At 42.9% G+C, this 15,000-nt stretch overlaps 1 protein-coding gene across 1 annotated transcript in view; it reads right to left on the bottom strand.

Annotated features, from left to right (window-relative positions):
* The window catches only part of chas (chascon), a 42,579-nt gene that overhangs the window by 17,936 nt on the left and 9,643 nt on the right, over positions 1 to 15,000 (bottom strand). The window contains exons 2-5 of the mRNA XM_011501992.1: positions 10,440 to 10,550; positions 10,215 to 10,251; positions 9,767 to 9,936; positions 6,953 to 7,120 (exon numbers count right to left, since the gene is read on the bottom strand). Coding sequence (XP_011500294.1) covers positions 6,953 to 7,120; positions 9,767 to 9,936; positions 10,215 to 10,251; positions 10,440 to 10,505 — 441 coding nt within the window. The 5' untranslated portion in view covers positions 10,506 to 10,550. The remainder of the gene's footprint in view (positions 1 to 6,952; positions 7,121 to 9,766; positions 9,937 to 10,214; positions 10,252 to 10,439; positions 10,551 to 15,000) is intronic.

Raw genomic sequence — 15,000 nt, 5'->3', positions numbered from 1 at the left:
TAATCATTGGAGCTTATGACTCCATTGAATCGGTAACAATATATTTCAAATTATCTGACTAGCCTGGGGATGTAAGGGATCGATCGAAATGTCGGAGGACGAAAAATCACATGTTTTCGACGATCTACGGTCGATCTCGTTGTCGCGACGCGTGGAACGAGAGAGAGAGAGAGAGAGAGAGAGAGAGAGAGAGAGAGAGAAACATTCCCTTCGTTCTCTCATTAACTAACGCGGCTCATGCTTAGTCGCATCGCCTACTCTCCCACAGCCTCCATGCAATCCTAATAATGCACTTAATGACAAGCTACGACAATTTCAGATGCAACGATGTCCCTATTAGATAATGCAGTCCCCTCTTTTTCGTCGGTTTGTTGTTTTCGGCGCTGCCGAGACGCGATTAAAGCTTGTAATCGGCCGGGATTTCGCTTGAATCAGTTATTCTACTCCGTTAGGATTGCGACACGAAAGAGAGGAAAGAGAGTTGACTTTGCGTATGCGCAACGCTCCTAACTTGTAAAAACAAATGTGATCGTAATAAATGTGAAGAGCCAAATAGGAAATGGCCATATAACGGAAGTCTAATGTAAAAAGTACAGTCATAAAATCCTCATTGATCTTAATTTAAATCTAAAGACATATATATATATATATATATATATATATATATATAAGAATCTTAATGGATTAGATAATGTTTCATTTTACAAATTATAAATTATTGGCCAGGGAATCGTGATTGTACCAACGGTCGTTTAAGGATTCGAGAAAATTGCGCCTCTATCGTTGCTCATTGTTCCTTATGAATACGTAATGGCTGGATTTTTTTTGCATTCGGCCCATTTCAACCGTTTGAGTGCTTAGAGGGAAGCCCATCTAACACAAACGGCGGCTTCTTCATGCGATGCAGTGTATAATCTTCTACATCATCGATAATATCATCCAATAGTCGGCTGTGCTAGATTTCACAAATAAAAATTTTTTTTCCCCAATACAGGGCTTCGCGAGCGGCACCGTAGCGCACCGATGAGTCCTTTAATATCCTACCGATCGACAGTTATGTTTGGCTTCGCTTGGAAATTATGGTAGAATTTCGCCGATTACACTTACTCGCCGACTACTCTACTGATCAAATATCGCGCGATCGATCGTGCAAGGTGCACATCAATGGGTAAAAAAAAAAACTTGAGCATCTTAGGGGATCGCGTCTAATATACCGAAGGACAATTAGCGTGGACTTTGCATGGATTGGACGTGTCGAGATAGAATGGACTCGGCGGAGCGTCGGTCCGATGCCTGAAAGATTACGAGGTCGAGGCGAGCTTCAACGTCCCCGGCGCGATCCTCCAAATTGGATTAATTACACCTGGCCGAAACGTAAACGCTAGCCCGGCTACGTGCATCGAGCCAGTTTATTATTATCCTAGGTGTTGTTGTTAGCGCGTAACCTTCGTACTGATGTAACAGCTAAAAAAGGCACTGTACATAAATTCTGATTTTATCGCGTAGCGCCGAAATTTAGCACAAAAGGCTGTCCGGAGCATGAGTCATCTCTTATCTTGATCGTGCGCGGTAAAGTATCTTGACGCGTTCGAGAATTCATGGGTGAGATACGTTTGCGATATGTGTGAAAAGTTGAGCGTATATTCGTTTGAGAAAGGATCTCGGCTGGCAGGGCGGACTAGAGGCGGAAGCCTCTGGCTTTGTCCCCGGCAATCCTACGCGCGGAATCTTTCGCGTAGGACAACTGTCTTTTGTAGCGGTATTTTTCATCGAGCACGGGATCACGGGCCACTCCGGGGACGCCTTGGCCCCACAAAGTACCTACGATCGCAAAAGTAGCTCATAATTTTCCCGGCTACGATGCGCGCGTTTCTCAAATTCTTTAATCTCTGATTTGCGCCGATCTGCCGCTCCTCAGCCGGCTCCCCCTCTATGTTTATGCACTGCCTCGCTATAATTACCCGCCGGACTTTAAATAACCATCGCGGCTCGCCGAATAGTCTTATTTTTAAATACTGTTTAATCATTATTGCCCATTGGTATGCTGGGAGGGAGCGATCCCTTATAAATCTTACTGCTTAACTCGGAATGCTTTGGCGTGCTCGGTTACGTGTTCCCCGTGCCACGTGCACTTGAAGACTTTGGTGAAAAACAACATGAGCTGCATTAACTATTTCGATATAATAACTTATTCGATATTTTGTTCCGTGAGGACGATTGCGTGCTCGCGTACGTGTCAAAATACAAATGGCCAGACCAGGCTGCCCGCTGTCCATAAACCAAGCACAAACAACAAAACCGCCTATCTATTAGACAAAATTCTTATCAATTTCAGCTATTCGCTTCCTCCTTTAATTAACTCCATTATTTACAAATGCACTTTTCTTGTGTCGTTTGCTCGTCCTGTATCTGCCACGTCAATTAGAGGTGGCCTTACTATATTTATTCATCCCCTTTGTAAGAAATATTACATCGCTGATAAATAATACTTGAGCGGTCGAGTTTATCACAAGCGCCCACAGCCTTTCGGTAAAATCGATCGATATATTTACTACAGCGGCAATTAATTGTTAATTAATCTCATTATGCATTCTTTTATCTTAAAATTTCCTCGTCTCAGGCGAAATTCCAGCGACAGCGTAAAGTACGAAGTTGTTGGGAATAAAACCGGGGCGGGGGAGGGGGCGTTGGCTCGCCACGTTTCCGGTAAACTTTCTCGGCCCGGCTCGGCCCAACAATTAATAAACTCCATCGGAGGCCGGTATGGGGCCCAGGGGGAAATAAGGGAGACACGGAATGGGAAACGTGGTGAGATGCATAAATTAGTAGGAGAAAATCCTCGAGGACAAAAAAAAATAAGAATATTCGAGACGTGGCGCGGTGCGATATTCGGATCGTGGCAAGCCGAGCGAAAAATAGAGCGAGGGGTGTAATCAGCAGTTGTTGCCGCAGCGCGGAAGAAAAGCGCGTGATTAGCGACGCGGAAGGAGCCCGAGGAGAAAAACAAAGACCGCGAAGCGAGAGCGCCTACGAGAGATAAACTCGTGTGCGTTTGTGTGTACAGAGCATGCGGGAGAGGTGGGTGAGACGGGACTGATGGCGGTGGACTATGAGGGGAATTGTCGGGCGGGTGGGGGTGGCGGGGCTACGAGGGAGGGGATGTGGAGGTGGTAGGGGATGGGGAGGGGGATATTTGGAGGGGGATATGGTGATGCTGGGGGGAGGGGGGGGGGACAAAAGGGTAGCCCAGGCAGTAGAAGAGAAAGGCCGCGACGGCACGAGGGAAAGGGAGATAGCGGAATGAAAGGATGATTGCGTACGTGCACGTGTCGAGACCACAGGTGCACTCGCGCGCATTCATACACGCGCGCGCGCGCGCACGCTCGCTTGTAGCCAGAGTTCGAGTTAGAGAGAGAGAGAGAGAGAGAGAGAGAGAGAGAGAGAGACAGACTCGGATTTTAGCACGAAACCGATCCCTAAGCACGTCGCTCGTGCGGCCTTGCTTTAAGAGCGAGATCGTAGGTGTACGGATTCTGCTTCGCATTCCTTTACGTAAAAGTCACGGTGTAGCTTTCAAGCGAGTTACACTTGTCCACAATTGTTTGCGCTTCGGGTGGTCGAATCGAAAGTGTGGATGTGCCTTGTAAATATCGAGGTTTGTCGTCCTGTTGCTGCTCGATACGTCCACCGCTACCTACCCCTCTACCCACCCCTCCTTGCTAACTGCCACCGTCACCCATCCACCCACTCCTCCCTGACTGCACTCGAGCTCAACTTGTCTTCGCTTTTCTCAATCTCGTGTAATTGCCTCGCTCGAGCTACAATTATTCGAGACCTTTTGCTTATTACAAACATTACGTAAATCATTCATTGTACTATCCTTTACTCGCTTAAGCAACTTGTCTCATAAAATAGATTTCATAGAGGCCTGTTTGATCGGCGAAGATCCAGTGGGATCAGCTCAAAGTCGTTCTCCCGTGTATCGGCACTAATCGACAAGACGAAAGAGGCAATTTGAGAATATTGCTCCCGACTGAAATCTAAAAATAGCAGCTCGCAATCCTTAATCCTTATCGCGAATTTGACTATAACGATCGATCCTTATTATCGTAGACTTGTGCGTATGGCCATGGGACTGTGCATACAGACGCGGTGAGATAGACGGGATTCGGGAGAGATAATGGAGTCATTGACCATTCGTACGTGCGGCTTTATCAACGAAATTCCTAGGGGCATCTTTCAATTTGGCGCTCAAGTCTCCCCGTGCATTCCCGTTCACCTGTATGCGATGCAACAGCAAGCGCCCGATAGGCCAAAAATATAATCACGGAAGATGGAAGATTAGCCACGCCAAAACCCCAGTGCGGAAGATGCAAATGCATCAACCCGCGCGTGCTCGCCGGCGTTTTATTGAAATTCAATCGATTTCGCGATACTCGCCGCCGCGGTCTTACTACCAAGCCTGCATTCCTTAAACTCTCCTCAAACCTCCTACCCGCCGTCGCGCGCGCACACCCGCCGCCCCTCGCGACGCCCCTCCACAGCCCACCGCTCTCAATCGCCCTATGCCTTATTCATGAGTTATGCGCGTGCGCTATGGCTTCGACATATAACTGCACGTAGTCACTCGGCTCTCGTTTGTTCGGCTACATTTTATCTTCGTCTTGCCGTTGTTGTGGTCCTCGATTTTTCATTTTTATTTTTTCTTTTAGCATTTATTTTTCTTCTTGTTTTCGTTCGTTTCTTATTGTTATTGTTATTGTTATTGTTATTGTTATTGTTCGTTCGTTTGTTTCTTTTTATCCCTTTTTGCCGATGTGGTGTTCGCATGGCCTTGAAAAAAACGAGAACCGAATGTAATTCGCATTCGACCTTAAATAGATTCTTTGCCTCTATGTACCTGTATAGCAAAGTATTTGATTTTACTTTCTAATCCACGGGGATCCATACATAATACGCTTCCTCCTCGTTCTCGTACGGTACCGAACGGCTGCTTGCGATCCCTGAATCTTCGGATCACCGTTGATGCTTGATAATGCTAATGTCGAATATCGGCGCGCTATAACGGATTAGGACGATCGGAAAAATGAATTAGAATGCCTCGCGAGACTTAAATGTTGCCGCTCATTTTCGTATTATTGCATCGCTAATGCGCCTTTGAGCCTAAAAACTTATTAATTATCCATCCGTTGGAATATACTTATTACAAATAATAAACTAAGCGATAATTCAAATATTTTTTATCAATGCAGATATCATCTGTCTTTAGTTAAGAGATACTCCAAGCGTTAATCAATTGTGCGATCAATTTTATAGCGATCAGTGACATGATCGATGCATAAGAAATAAAAAGTGTAGAGTGGCACGACAAAATGGATAAATGACGATTAAATTTATTTTATAATATTTTTCATTCCCTTTGAATAATGTGCATTTAATATAGCGTTCGGATGAAATTCCTCGGCATATTTAATGTCAAAAAGTAATCTATAAGAAGTGATCTACAAGAGGTATAATGTATCGTGTTTATGTTGGCGGGGAATGGGGAAACTACCGTAAAAGCCGAAGAAATAACATATGAATGGAATGTACATGTCAACACAAGTGCACGTGTAAATGGTGATGTCTAGATAGCCATAACCATTAGCATTCGACCTGCATAAACTATACGTAAAAAATAGATAAGTTTTAACGTCGAATTTTTTGTCCATTCTTTTATTGTAATTTATTTGATAATTTAAACAAAAAAAAAAAATTTTTTTTAATTTATTTTTGATTTTATTATTTTTTTATTTTTTAATTTAATTTGTTGTCGTTGTTGTTGTCGTTGTTTCAACATGACGCGTGTAGTTTTATGATTATAATTCGCGTTGCGCAATTTGCTGAGCGACTCGGTAGATTTCGTAGACTCTATGTAAGTAAAATAAACGCGTTTGTCGACTGTCTTATGGGGTAAGCTTTTTCAAACATTTATTTAATAAACTACATGAATGCATTACGAGTTTGGAAATAATTTCTCTTTACAATTTGCGTACAAGATGCTTCGGCATTTTATTGGCCAAGAATTTAAAATGTCATAGTAGTATTGCGTTTCTTTCATTTACGAGCCTTAAAATCATAGTGAAACACATACTGTCGAAACTCTTTAACGTAAAAACTTATGTAATTTTTCTTGTCATACGGTTTGCTGAGTGAGAGCAAAGTGCGCGCCATTTCTATCTAGATCAATAAGATACTCGAGGGAAGAAAAAAGAGATGAAAGAAAGACAAAAGTAATAAGGAAAGATAAATGTACGAAGGAAACATTAAACACTCGGGTACACTCGGGTGAAAACGAACCTCTAAATCTCTATTTTGGCTTTGCTCGTCAAGCGAAGGAGCTTTATCATTAAGGCATCGCTTATGAAGCATGAGCTTGTAATACATATACCCTATATGAGGGGCCGGGCAACGGTATTACCCTAATTTCCCCTTATATTCAATTATTTGGCAAATCCTTATTTAAGGTTCCAAGGTGCCGGGCACGCTGGCATACGCTATTGCGAAAAATGCGCAATATACGAAACATCGTGAACAATGTATACACGCACGTGACACAGACGCATAATGCGCGCCTACATACAAAATGTATTATTCGAGATTTAATGCGGAGTTCCGACGTCTCCTTAATTACGATGAAATGTAGGTTACAACGGTTGCGAGAAATAAAAGGTACGGCAAAGTCCTCGGAAGCCTTGAGATACCTAATTATACTGGCATATCAATTTCTCGGCATACGTTACATTACAATTCAACAGTTAGTAGCTCCAACTACCCAGGATTCCAATTCTAAACTCATTTTTCATCAAATTCCGCAGCAATTTGACGGGCTGGAGCGCGTGCCTGGGCCCGTCCGAAGCTTCGTTGATCGCCCGAGGCTAAATGAAGAAGCGTCCGCGCATCCGATACTAACCTCATCGGTAATATCGCCGAGATACTGGCGATCCTCGGTCTCGAGCAGCTCCTCGATCTCCTCGCGGCTCTTGACGATGGTCTCGTTGAGCTCCTTCTGGACGATGGCGCCGCTCTTGGCCACGGTCGACCAATCGACCTTCTGGGGCTCGTCGCCGGTCGTGCGCCTCTGTAATTGATCATCGATACGGTCACCATTAATCGCCGGCCTTCGTGCGTCGCTGGGATGCGCGCGTAAAGGGGCCATCGTTGCCAGCCTTGCGAAACGCGAAACTCACGCGAAGCCTCCGCAACATCATTCGGATTAAGCGAGATCGCAATTTTCCCATGACTCTCTCGCCGAGCGGGCAATCATCGGGCACGTATATTTGTGTTATGTACTTTTATCGCGACTCGTAGGCATTCTAGCCGGATGTTCAGCGGATGTTCAGCGGATGCGTCGGGATACGAATATCGCCTATTGCGCATTGTGCGCCGCGTTGGCTTTCACTTCTCATTATGCATCGTAAGAAATTTTGATTGCGCGCGCGCGCGCGCGCCGACAGACCGACAGACCGACCGACCGACCGACCGACCGACCGACCGACCGACCGACCAACTGACCGACCGACCGACCGATCGACCGATCAATCGACCGATCAATCGACCGATCAACCAACCGATCAACCAACCGACCGAGGGACCGAGGGAGCAAATAGCTTTTTGCATCTCGCGCGACATCCGGATAAAAAGCCGTATGGAACGAGGGGTCCGGTGCTTGGCTTCGACACGAGCCGTGTCGATCAACGACAAAAATCCTTCTCACCGCGATATCGCCAACTTGGGAATAGCTATGTAGCGCACTAGGTTAGCGCTGTCGCCGGAACACCGGGACGTCGCCTCACCGGTGCGTGCTTACAAGAATCTCAGACAACGTGACCTCGCGCGATTCGACGTCTTCCTCTCGGTGCACGTGACGGATTTAGAGATTTTAACGAGCTAACTGTCTTTTATTACGGGACCGCGTTAGCCACTTGGATGCCACTCATAGTCCTCTTCATATGCAAATTACGGCAAATATTACATTGTACGAGTGTAGTTGTAAGTCTCGTGGCAAGATGAACGAGGACGCGAGACGTTCGCGTTTCTATGCGATTCGATCGATTTATGTGCTTGATTTGTTGAACTTTCGAGCGATGCCGGCGGATGTGGACTGTGAAACGTAAGTGGATGGAAAGACGAGTCAAGATGCTTCTCGGAGACAGAATTCTTTAATGGACCAAAAGGTCTGTTTACCGTTGTTTGACACGTTAGCGGCGCCAGTATTGATAAAGATTTAGAATGATTTTAACAATTGTCGTCGGTCGACTCGCGATCTGAATGTTGAAAACTTGGCTCTGACGAGGCCGACGCGATAATGCTTAATTTAAGCATTGTTGTAGCTGGTCGAAACACCTATAATATTGTAATAGGACAGTACAAAACATCAAATGTCTATATTATGCGAGATGAAGTGTGTACGTTAAAGTGCAATTTAATTGCGAGTTCAAGTTTACGTATGTAAAATGAGACGATGTGTAAAGCGCGTCTTTAGCACTTTACAATTTCTTTTAATTATATTTAGAAAATCCGGAATTAATTTTCATATTAATTTATAATAGATTAGGAAATTTAATTATGACAACAGAGGCTCTTGATGCAAAATGTGCATAAAGCTGATAATATGTATTAGAGAATTCAGTTCAGATTATCTCGTTTGAAACATTACAATTGCGTAGAAAAAATAATTTCAATGTTGCTAGTTAATGAATGTTATAGGCGTTAAATAACCACGTAAAAATATTTTCTTTTCGATGCTCATTACGGTAAGTTTATATCTTAGTTCTCAAAATGTATCTTATAATGAATATTCAGTCAGTGTCCTTTAAAAATAATTAAGCCTTGTATTTAAATTACATGATTTTCTTTTTATCTTTTCTTTACACATATATATTTAAACGATTATCGTGATTTATGACGATTCGATAAATATTATTTAGCAAAATATTCAATACTTGTCTAATCAAAAGTATATAATATTATTTCATTGCTATATTACCGAATAGAATATTTCATGCCTGTAATTATAAAAACTGAAGTCGTAATTAAAATGCTATTTATTTTTATTACAGCCGAGTTATTGCACGCGCGATCTAAATGCAAGTGCGTACAAAGAATTTCACAAAGTGTTAATATTACTTTTATGTTACTTTATTATTAATTATAAATTTTTTTTTTCAGTAAACGAATACCATAACTTATAATAAGCTGCGGAAGGAGAATTCAAATATAAATTCATTTCATTCGAGTAAGTTTACAAAAATGATTAGTAAATCAAATACGTCTATAGTGCGTATGTGTGGGTTAATTGTGTATTTAAAAACATTAAATGTAGCAGTTTAGTACGAACGATGGATAAATAAAGTCGCAACTAAATAAATGCGAATGTATAAATTCGTTCAATAAAGATCCGTTGGACTGGTGTAATTGTTAGCGCACGGCGTCTTTCCATCGATATTGATGACATCGAGCCTTTGTCAAGTAAAAGTACTCCCGACTTGTAATTTGAAAAAGGCGGAAGTTTCAATGCATCCTAAAAAGACCTGACGTTCTGTTTCTGCCTCCCTCCCCCCTTCACCCCTCCCTCCCTCACTCCTTCAATCACCGTCTCGCGCGCTCTCTTTCCAGTCTCTGTCTCTATCTCGTTCTGTCTGCCCTTCAGTCCGTTTGTCCGTGTGTATTTAACAGAACGATCACCGCTTAACAAAAAATCGCGAAATAAAGCAAAAATACTGACTTCCTGTGTGGTGTGCTCCTGCTGCTCGACGTCTTCCGTCGTGTTTGTCGTGACGAGCGGGCCAGAGTCGACGACGACCTCGCCATCCTCCAGGACGACTTGACGCTTGACACGGGTCTCGATCTGGCGCGTCGTCGTGATCTCCTTCTTCTTTCTCGTTTCCCATTCCTCTGCGGCTCGCAAAAAACAAACCATTTCCCGTGAGGAATTTCACCTTTCTTTCTTTCATTTTGCTCGCGGCTTTGAGTAAGGCACAAATCTGAGCTTAAGAAATCACGAATATACGGACTTCGGGATTTCGTAAGCCAGTGTGAAAAGTGACAAGTGTGAGCAAGCGTGAACAGAAATGATGATAAATGTGTAAGAAAGAAAGACAGAAAGAAAAAGAGAAATCATGCGGTGTAATGTATTTATATAGAAGATAATAACGTAAGTAACGATAGCGTACCTTCCTTGACCGTGGCGACGGCGTTCATCGGATCGACCTGAAAAGCGCAAGTTGGATGAAATGCCGGGGATGCGGAAGTCCTGGCTCGCATCGTTACATCGACGAAAGCGTCAGATCGAAACGGCGTTGGGGTGGTAAAGTGTGGGCGATTGGTGGTAGGTGATGGGTCGGGGAGGTGGTGGGGGAGGAAGAGGCGGAGGAGAGAGAGACTGCCGTGATACTCACTAGAATAGAAGCATGAGAATCGGCCGGAGGCCGAGCCTCGTATCGACGCGTCGAGATCACCTCCATCGCTCCAGTCACGCTATCCCGCGAAGATTCATCCTGCTTCCTGACCTGCGAACGAGAAAAATCTCTTTTAAGGAAAGCCTTGGGAGCGCGGATCGAGGCCTATCGCGACCCACCGATCGCCGACGTACGAATGTCCCGAGCGTTTATTGCCCCGACGATGAAACTGTTACTCGCGGAAGAAGAGGAGCCTCGTGTCACGGATCTCCGACGGGGAAATTCGATTCGCTGCCTCGTGAGTCTGGGCTTTTGTAGGACGGATGCCAGGGGAAAACACGTCCTTCCTTCGATCGTCTTCTCCCTTTTCGAAATTGATAAAATCGCTTGCCGAGCACCACTCGTTATATATTCTTTTTCTCTATTTACGCCGCGACGTTTATCCCTCCCCCCCCCTCCCTCCCCCTCTCCACCACTTCCCCAATCCCATTTTCAAACTCAACCACAACCCCAACCTCCCTCACCGTCTCCTCGTCAAACCTGACGTTCGAGTGTTGTTAATTGAAACTAATTAGATTATATCGCGTGCTCTTATTGCGCATATATTTATTATGCTTTATTGTTCGAAAATTTGTAATTTCTTGGGCATCGCAATGCGTGAAACGTAAAATGAATCGCTAATTAATAAGAAGCTATTATAAATATTATTTCGTGCGATTACAGTACTATAATCTTTGAATAAAATGAAGGTCAAGTGAAACTCGCATTTTATACGTTTCGCGGAAATCTTAAAGATAATTTAATAAGTCCAAGTGTAATATGAACCGAATGATTTCTTATCTCATTAGGTTAATCGCACGTAATAAATATGTTTATCGTCCGATTTTTTTTTATTACATTCATAATTACATCAAAGTTTGATTTTTATTTCAAGTGACAATAAAATTTGCAAGAAGTTGTAAAGCGTATCGTGTAAATTCGATCTTTAACTACGTTTTCCAACAAGGTTTCTCATAGAATTAAGATTTTGAAAATGATTTTACCAGTAAGAAGGAGATGGCGAAGAAGGAGAAGAAGAAGAAGAAGAAGAAAAAGAATTTTCATCTCTACCAGCAGAAATAAAAGTTCTATTTACTTTGAAAGATGTAAAATATTGTCGAATGCTCACTTATAAAACTAATGTGCAAAATTAATTTCAAGTACAAATTCAATATAATTTAAAAATAATTATTACGAATATGTAACGCAAAGTATCCCTTATTAAATGTTTGTCGAATAAACTTTTATAAGCAAATTAAGGCAATAAATATTAAAGCAGTTAAAAGTATGCGGGAAATTTAATAAATTTATTCAAACTATATTAAATTAATTATATGGAATTTTACTCGTACAAAATTGTTGCACAAGAAGGCGCTCGAAGACAAACGGGTTTAAAATGGCTTAGTATTACGTGTAAGCAAATGTAGATTATTACGCTTGAATGAGTGTAACTTCGTTAATCTTTTGGATTTTCATATCAAACTAACCACTAAATATTAAATAAAAATTAAAAATTTAAAAAAAAAAAAAAAAAAAAAAAAAAAAAAAAAACACACACACATACATATAATATACAATAATAAACGGGTTTGTTTGTTTGTTTGTTTGTATGTTTTTTTTTGTTTTTTTTTTTTTATATGCAGAAACAATATACGCTCGATGGTGGCAACTCTTTACTATTACAAAACTAATAATCGGTTATTTCAACGCATAATGATAATTACAAATGAATATTCGACAAAGAATAATTCACTGCTTTATGATAAGGTTGACTTCGTAATTGTTAGTGGAATGCATGAATTTAGAATCGAAATTTTCGCAATAAGAAAATGGACCTGTCGTAACTTTATAGTTAAGGTGGTAATATATACAACACAATGGCTTATGCGTTTAAAAAGTTAAATTTCACAAATACATACACGTTGCAATGGTTTACGGCTGCTACGGCAGTACTTGCCAAAGTCATAAAACTTTAAACAAACTTTCAACAATGAGTTAACAATACTTTTAAAATTATGCCATTAATGGGAATATTGTCTCCGGAGAACAATGTTGATAGACAGAAAATAAAAATAAATTGCCAATGTACATCGTTAATGTCGTAACTGCTATTTACAATGTCATTCGAATGGATCGAGGCGTACGTAATTTCAGTACACTCAATATATAATTGAAATTTAGCGCGAATGTGGCTTTTAAAAGATTGCGCGTCCGTCTTGCTTGCGCAGAAGATTAATTTAAAGGCGCATTTTCGCGCAGATTATAATTTGCGCACGACATAAATCACGCACCACCGAGATTTTTGAAGTCCAACGTCCTCCTACTAATTTAAATATCTAAAATACTTTGTCGAAATAATCTTCGACTAATCGAGCGTCATCGAGTCAAATTAAAATTCGTACTTATGATTATAAATACGCGACATTCCTTATTTATTTAACTCTTCGTGACAAATAAGGGACCGAGACATTCCTGTCTCATATAAGGTAAAATCTTGTCTAAAAATGAGGTTTTGCGCCAGGGCTCGGTAAATCCGGGAAAAAAATTTAGTACCGGTTTTCAACGAAAAAAGTCTTTTTTTTATTTTTATTTTATTTTTTATTTTATTTCATTTCTCTATTTAATTCTTCTTTTCATTATATTTATTTATTTATTTTTATTATTATTATTATTTTTTTTTTATTCCCCCGTATTAAGCTTTATGTAAGATTCTTTCGGGGCATAATGTTAATAATACTTTTGCTCGCGATTATCACATATACAACAGCACGATAGAAAAACATATTTTCTTTCAAACTGACAAAATATTATCTGGGAATTTGTGCATCGTGCATAAGATAGAGACGCGTCTTTGGACGCGAGCAAAAAATGCATAAGCTCGCATATGTAAGTTTAGCATTAAGAAGAGGGAGAGAGAGAGAGAGAGAGAGAGAGAGAGAGAGAGCGAGAGAAGAAAAAAGATGAAAAACTCTGCCTCCGTCCCGAGTGTCAGGGCGTTTAACTTTCAAGCTCGTCCGGGGAAAGAGAAAAAATTTTTGTTCACTCACAGGTCGCCCGTAAAAACGAAGCCCATTGCTGCAACTTTAGGATTAAATTTCAAATAACACTTTGGCCATATTAGTCGGCGTGCGCGCGCGCGCTCCTCGGCATGCAAATCTACGGGCCGAAATGCAGAGTTGGGAAAGAAATCGTCGGGAGGCCGGAGAATTCCCATTCGCCTTGCGAACAATGAAACTCGCGCGGGCCATCACGAGTGAGACAGGCTCTTACGCACATTTCTCCGCCACTGCGAATTAATTCCTAAAACACAGGCAGAGTCGATTATGGAGGCGGGAAACTCTTTAATGTGGACCCCCGAGCGCCGGGTTAAACACCCCAAGCCAGAGCACTCCTTGTCATCGGCAGATAAGAAAAATGTCACGAGCGAATAAGAAACGGATTGCGCGTATTTATTTTGTTAGTCGGGTAGGCGTCGTTGCGAAATTGTCTAAAACTGCGAAGCCGAGGTTTGCGCAGCCTTCGTTACACGGGACGTGACTGCTTTATTTAAGTGAGCCTGCTTTTTTGGTAATATCGCCTTACGGCCTCTCCTTATACGGTCTCGGCCCAGCCAAGATTCCCTCGATATTTCATTTAATTCAATCAATCGGGCAAGGGCCTTCGAGGGACCAGGGACCGGTCGCCTGGTCACGTCCCTCGCCCTTACGCCATCTCCTAACTGCCGACGTCTCTCTCTCTCTCTCTCTCTCTCTCACACTCTCTCTCACACACTCTCTTTCGCACACACACACTCTCTCTCACTCTCACTCTCTCTCTCACTCTCTCTCTCACTCTCTCTCACTCTCTCTCTCTCTATCTCTCTATCTCTCTATATCTCTATCTCTCTATCTCTATCTCACACTCACACTCGATCTCTTTCGCGGACGCGTGAGTCGCTCGGTAAACATTCGCGCGACTCTGCTTTTAAGACAGCGGCTCACGCCTTCCCGGGAGTACGGAGCCGTGAATAAAGGAGGCAGTCCGAAGATGAATATTCATAAATCGCGTTCGTGTCTGTCATTGGAGTGCGCGCGCGCGCCTCGCCTCGTCCTCGTTTTATCGCGGACCGGCCGTTAATAACGATACCGAACCCACCAATAAAGCAACAATGAAAAACCATTAGGAGACCGGGGAGATAAGAGTTTTCGCCGACAGCTAACGATAATGTACCAAGTCGGCCGCCATTCTAGCGGGCCCACGCGCGCCTTTCCGCCGTCACCGCCGCCGCCGCCGCCGCCGCAGCCACCGCCACCGCCACCACCACCGCCACCACCACCGACCAAACATGGCACCGACGCCCATACGAGGCTTCCACCCGTTTTTCCCCCGGAAAAGCGACGTCCTTGCGCGGCGCGCAATTGCGCCTGTAAATGGCCATCGCGGGACCGAGTCACGTTACGTCAGCTCTCGCGCGCTGCGTCACATCTCTCTCACTTTTTCCTTTTCTCGCTAACTCACAGCCTGCCGCTATGCCCATCTCACA

This window comes from Ceratosolen solmsi, unplaced genomic scaffold (assembly GCF_000503995.2).
Source record: "Ceratosolen solmsi marchali unplaced genomic scaffold, CerSol_1.0 scaffold23, whole genome shotgun sequence".
Classification (NCBI taxonomy): domain Eukaryota; kingdom Metazoa; phylum Arthropoda; class Insecta; order Hymenoptera; family Agaonidae; genus Ceratosolen; species Ceratosolen solmsi.
This window is presented reverse-complemented; position numbering and strand designations above follow the sequence as displayed.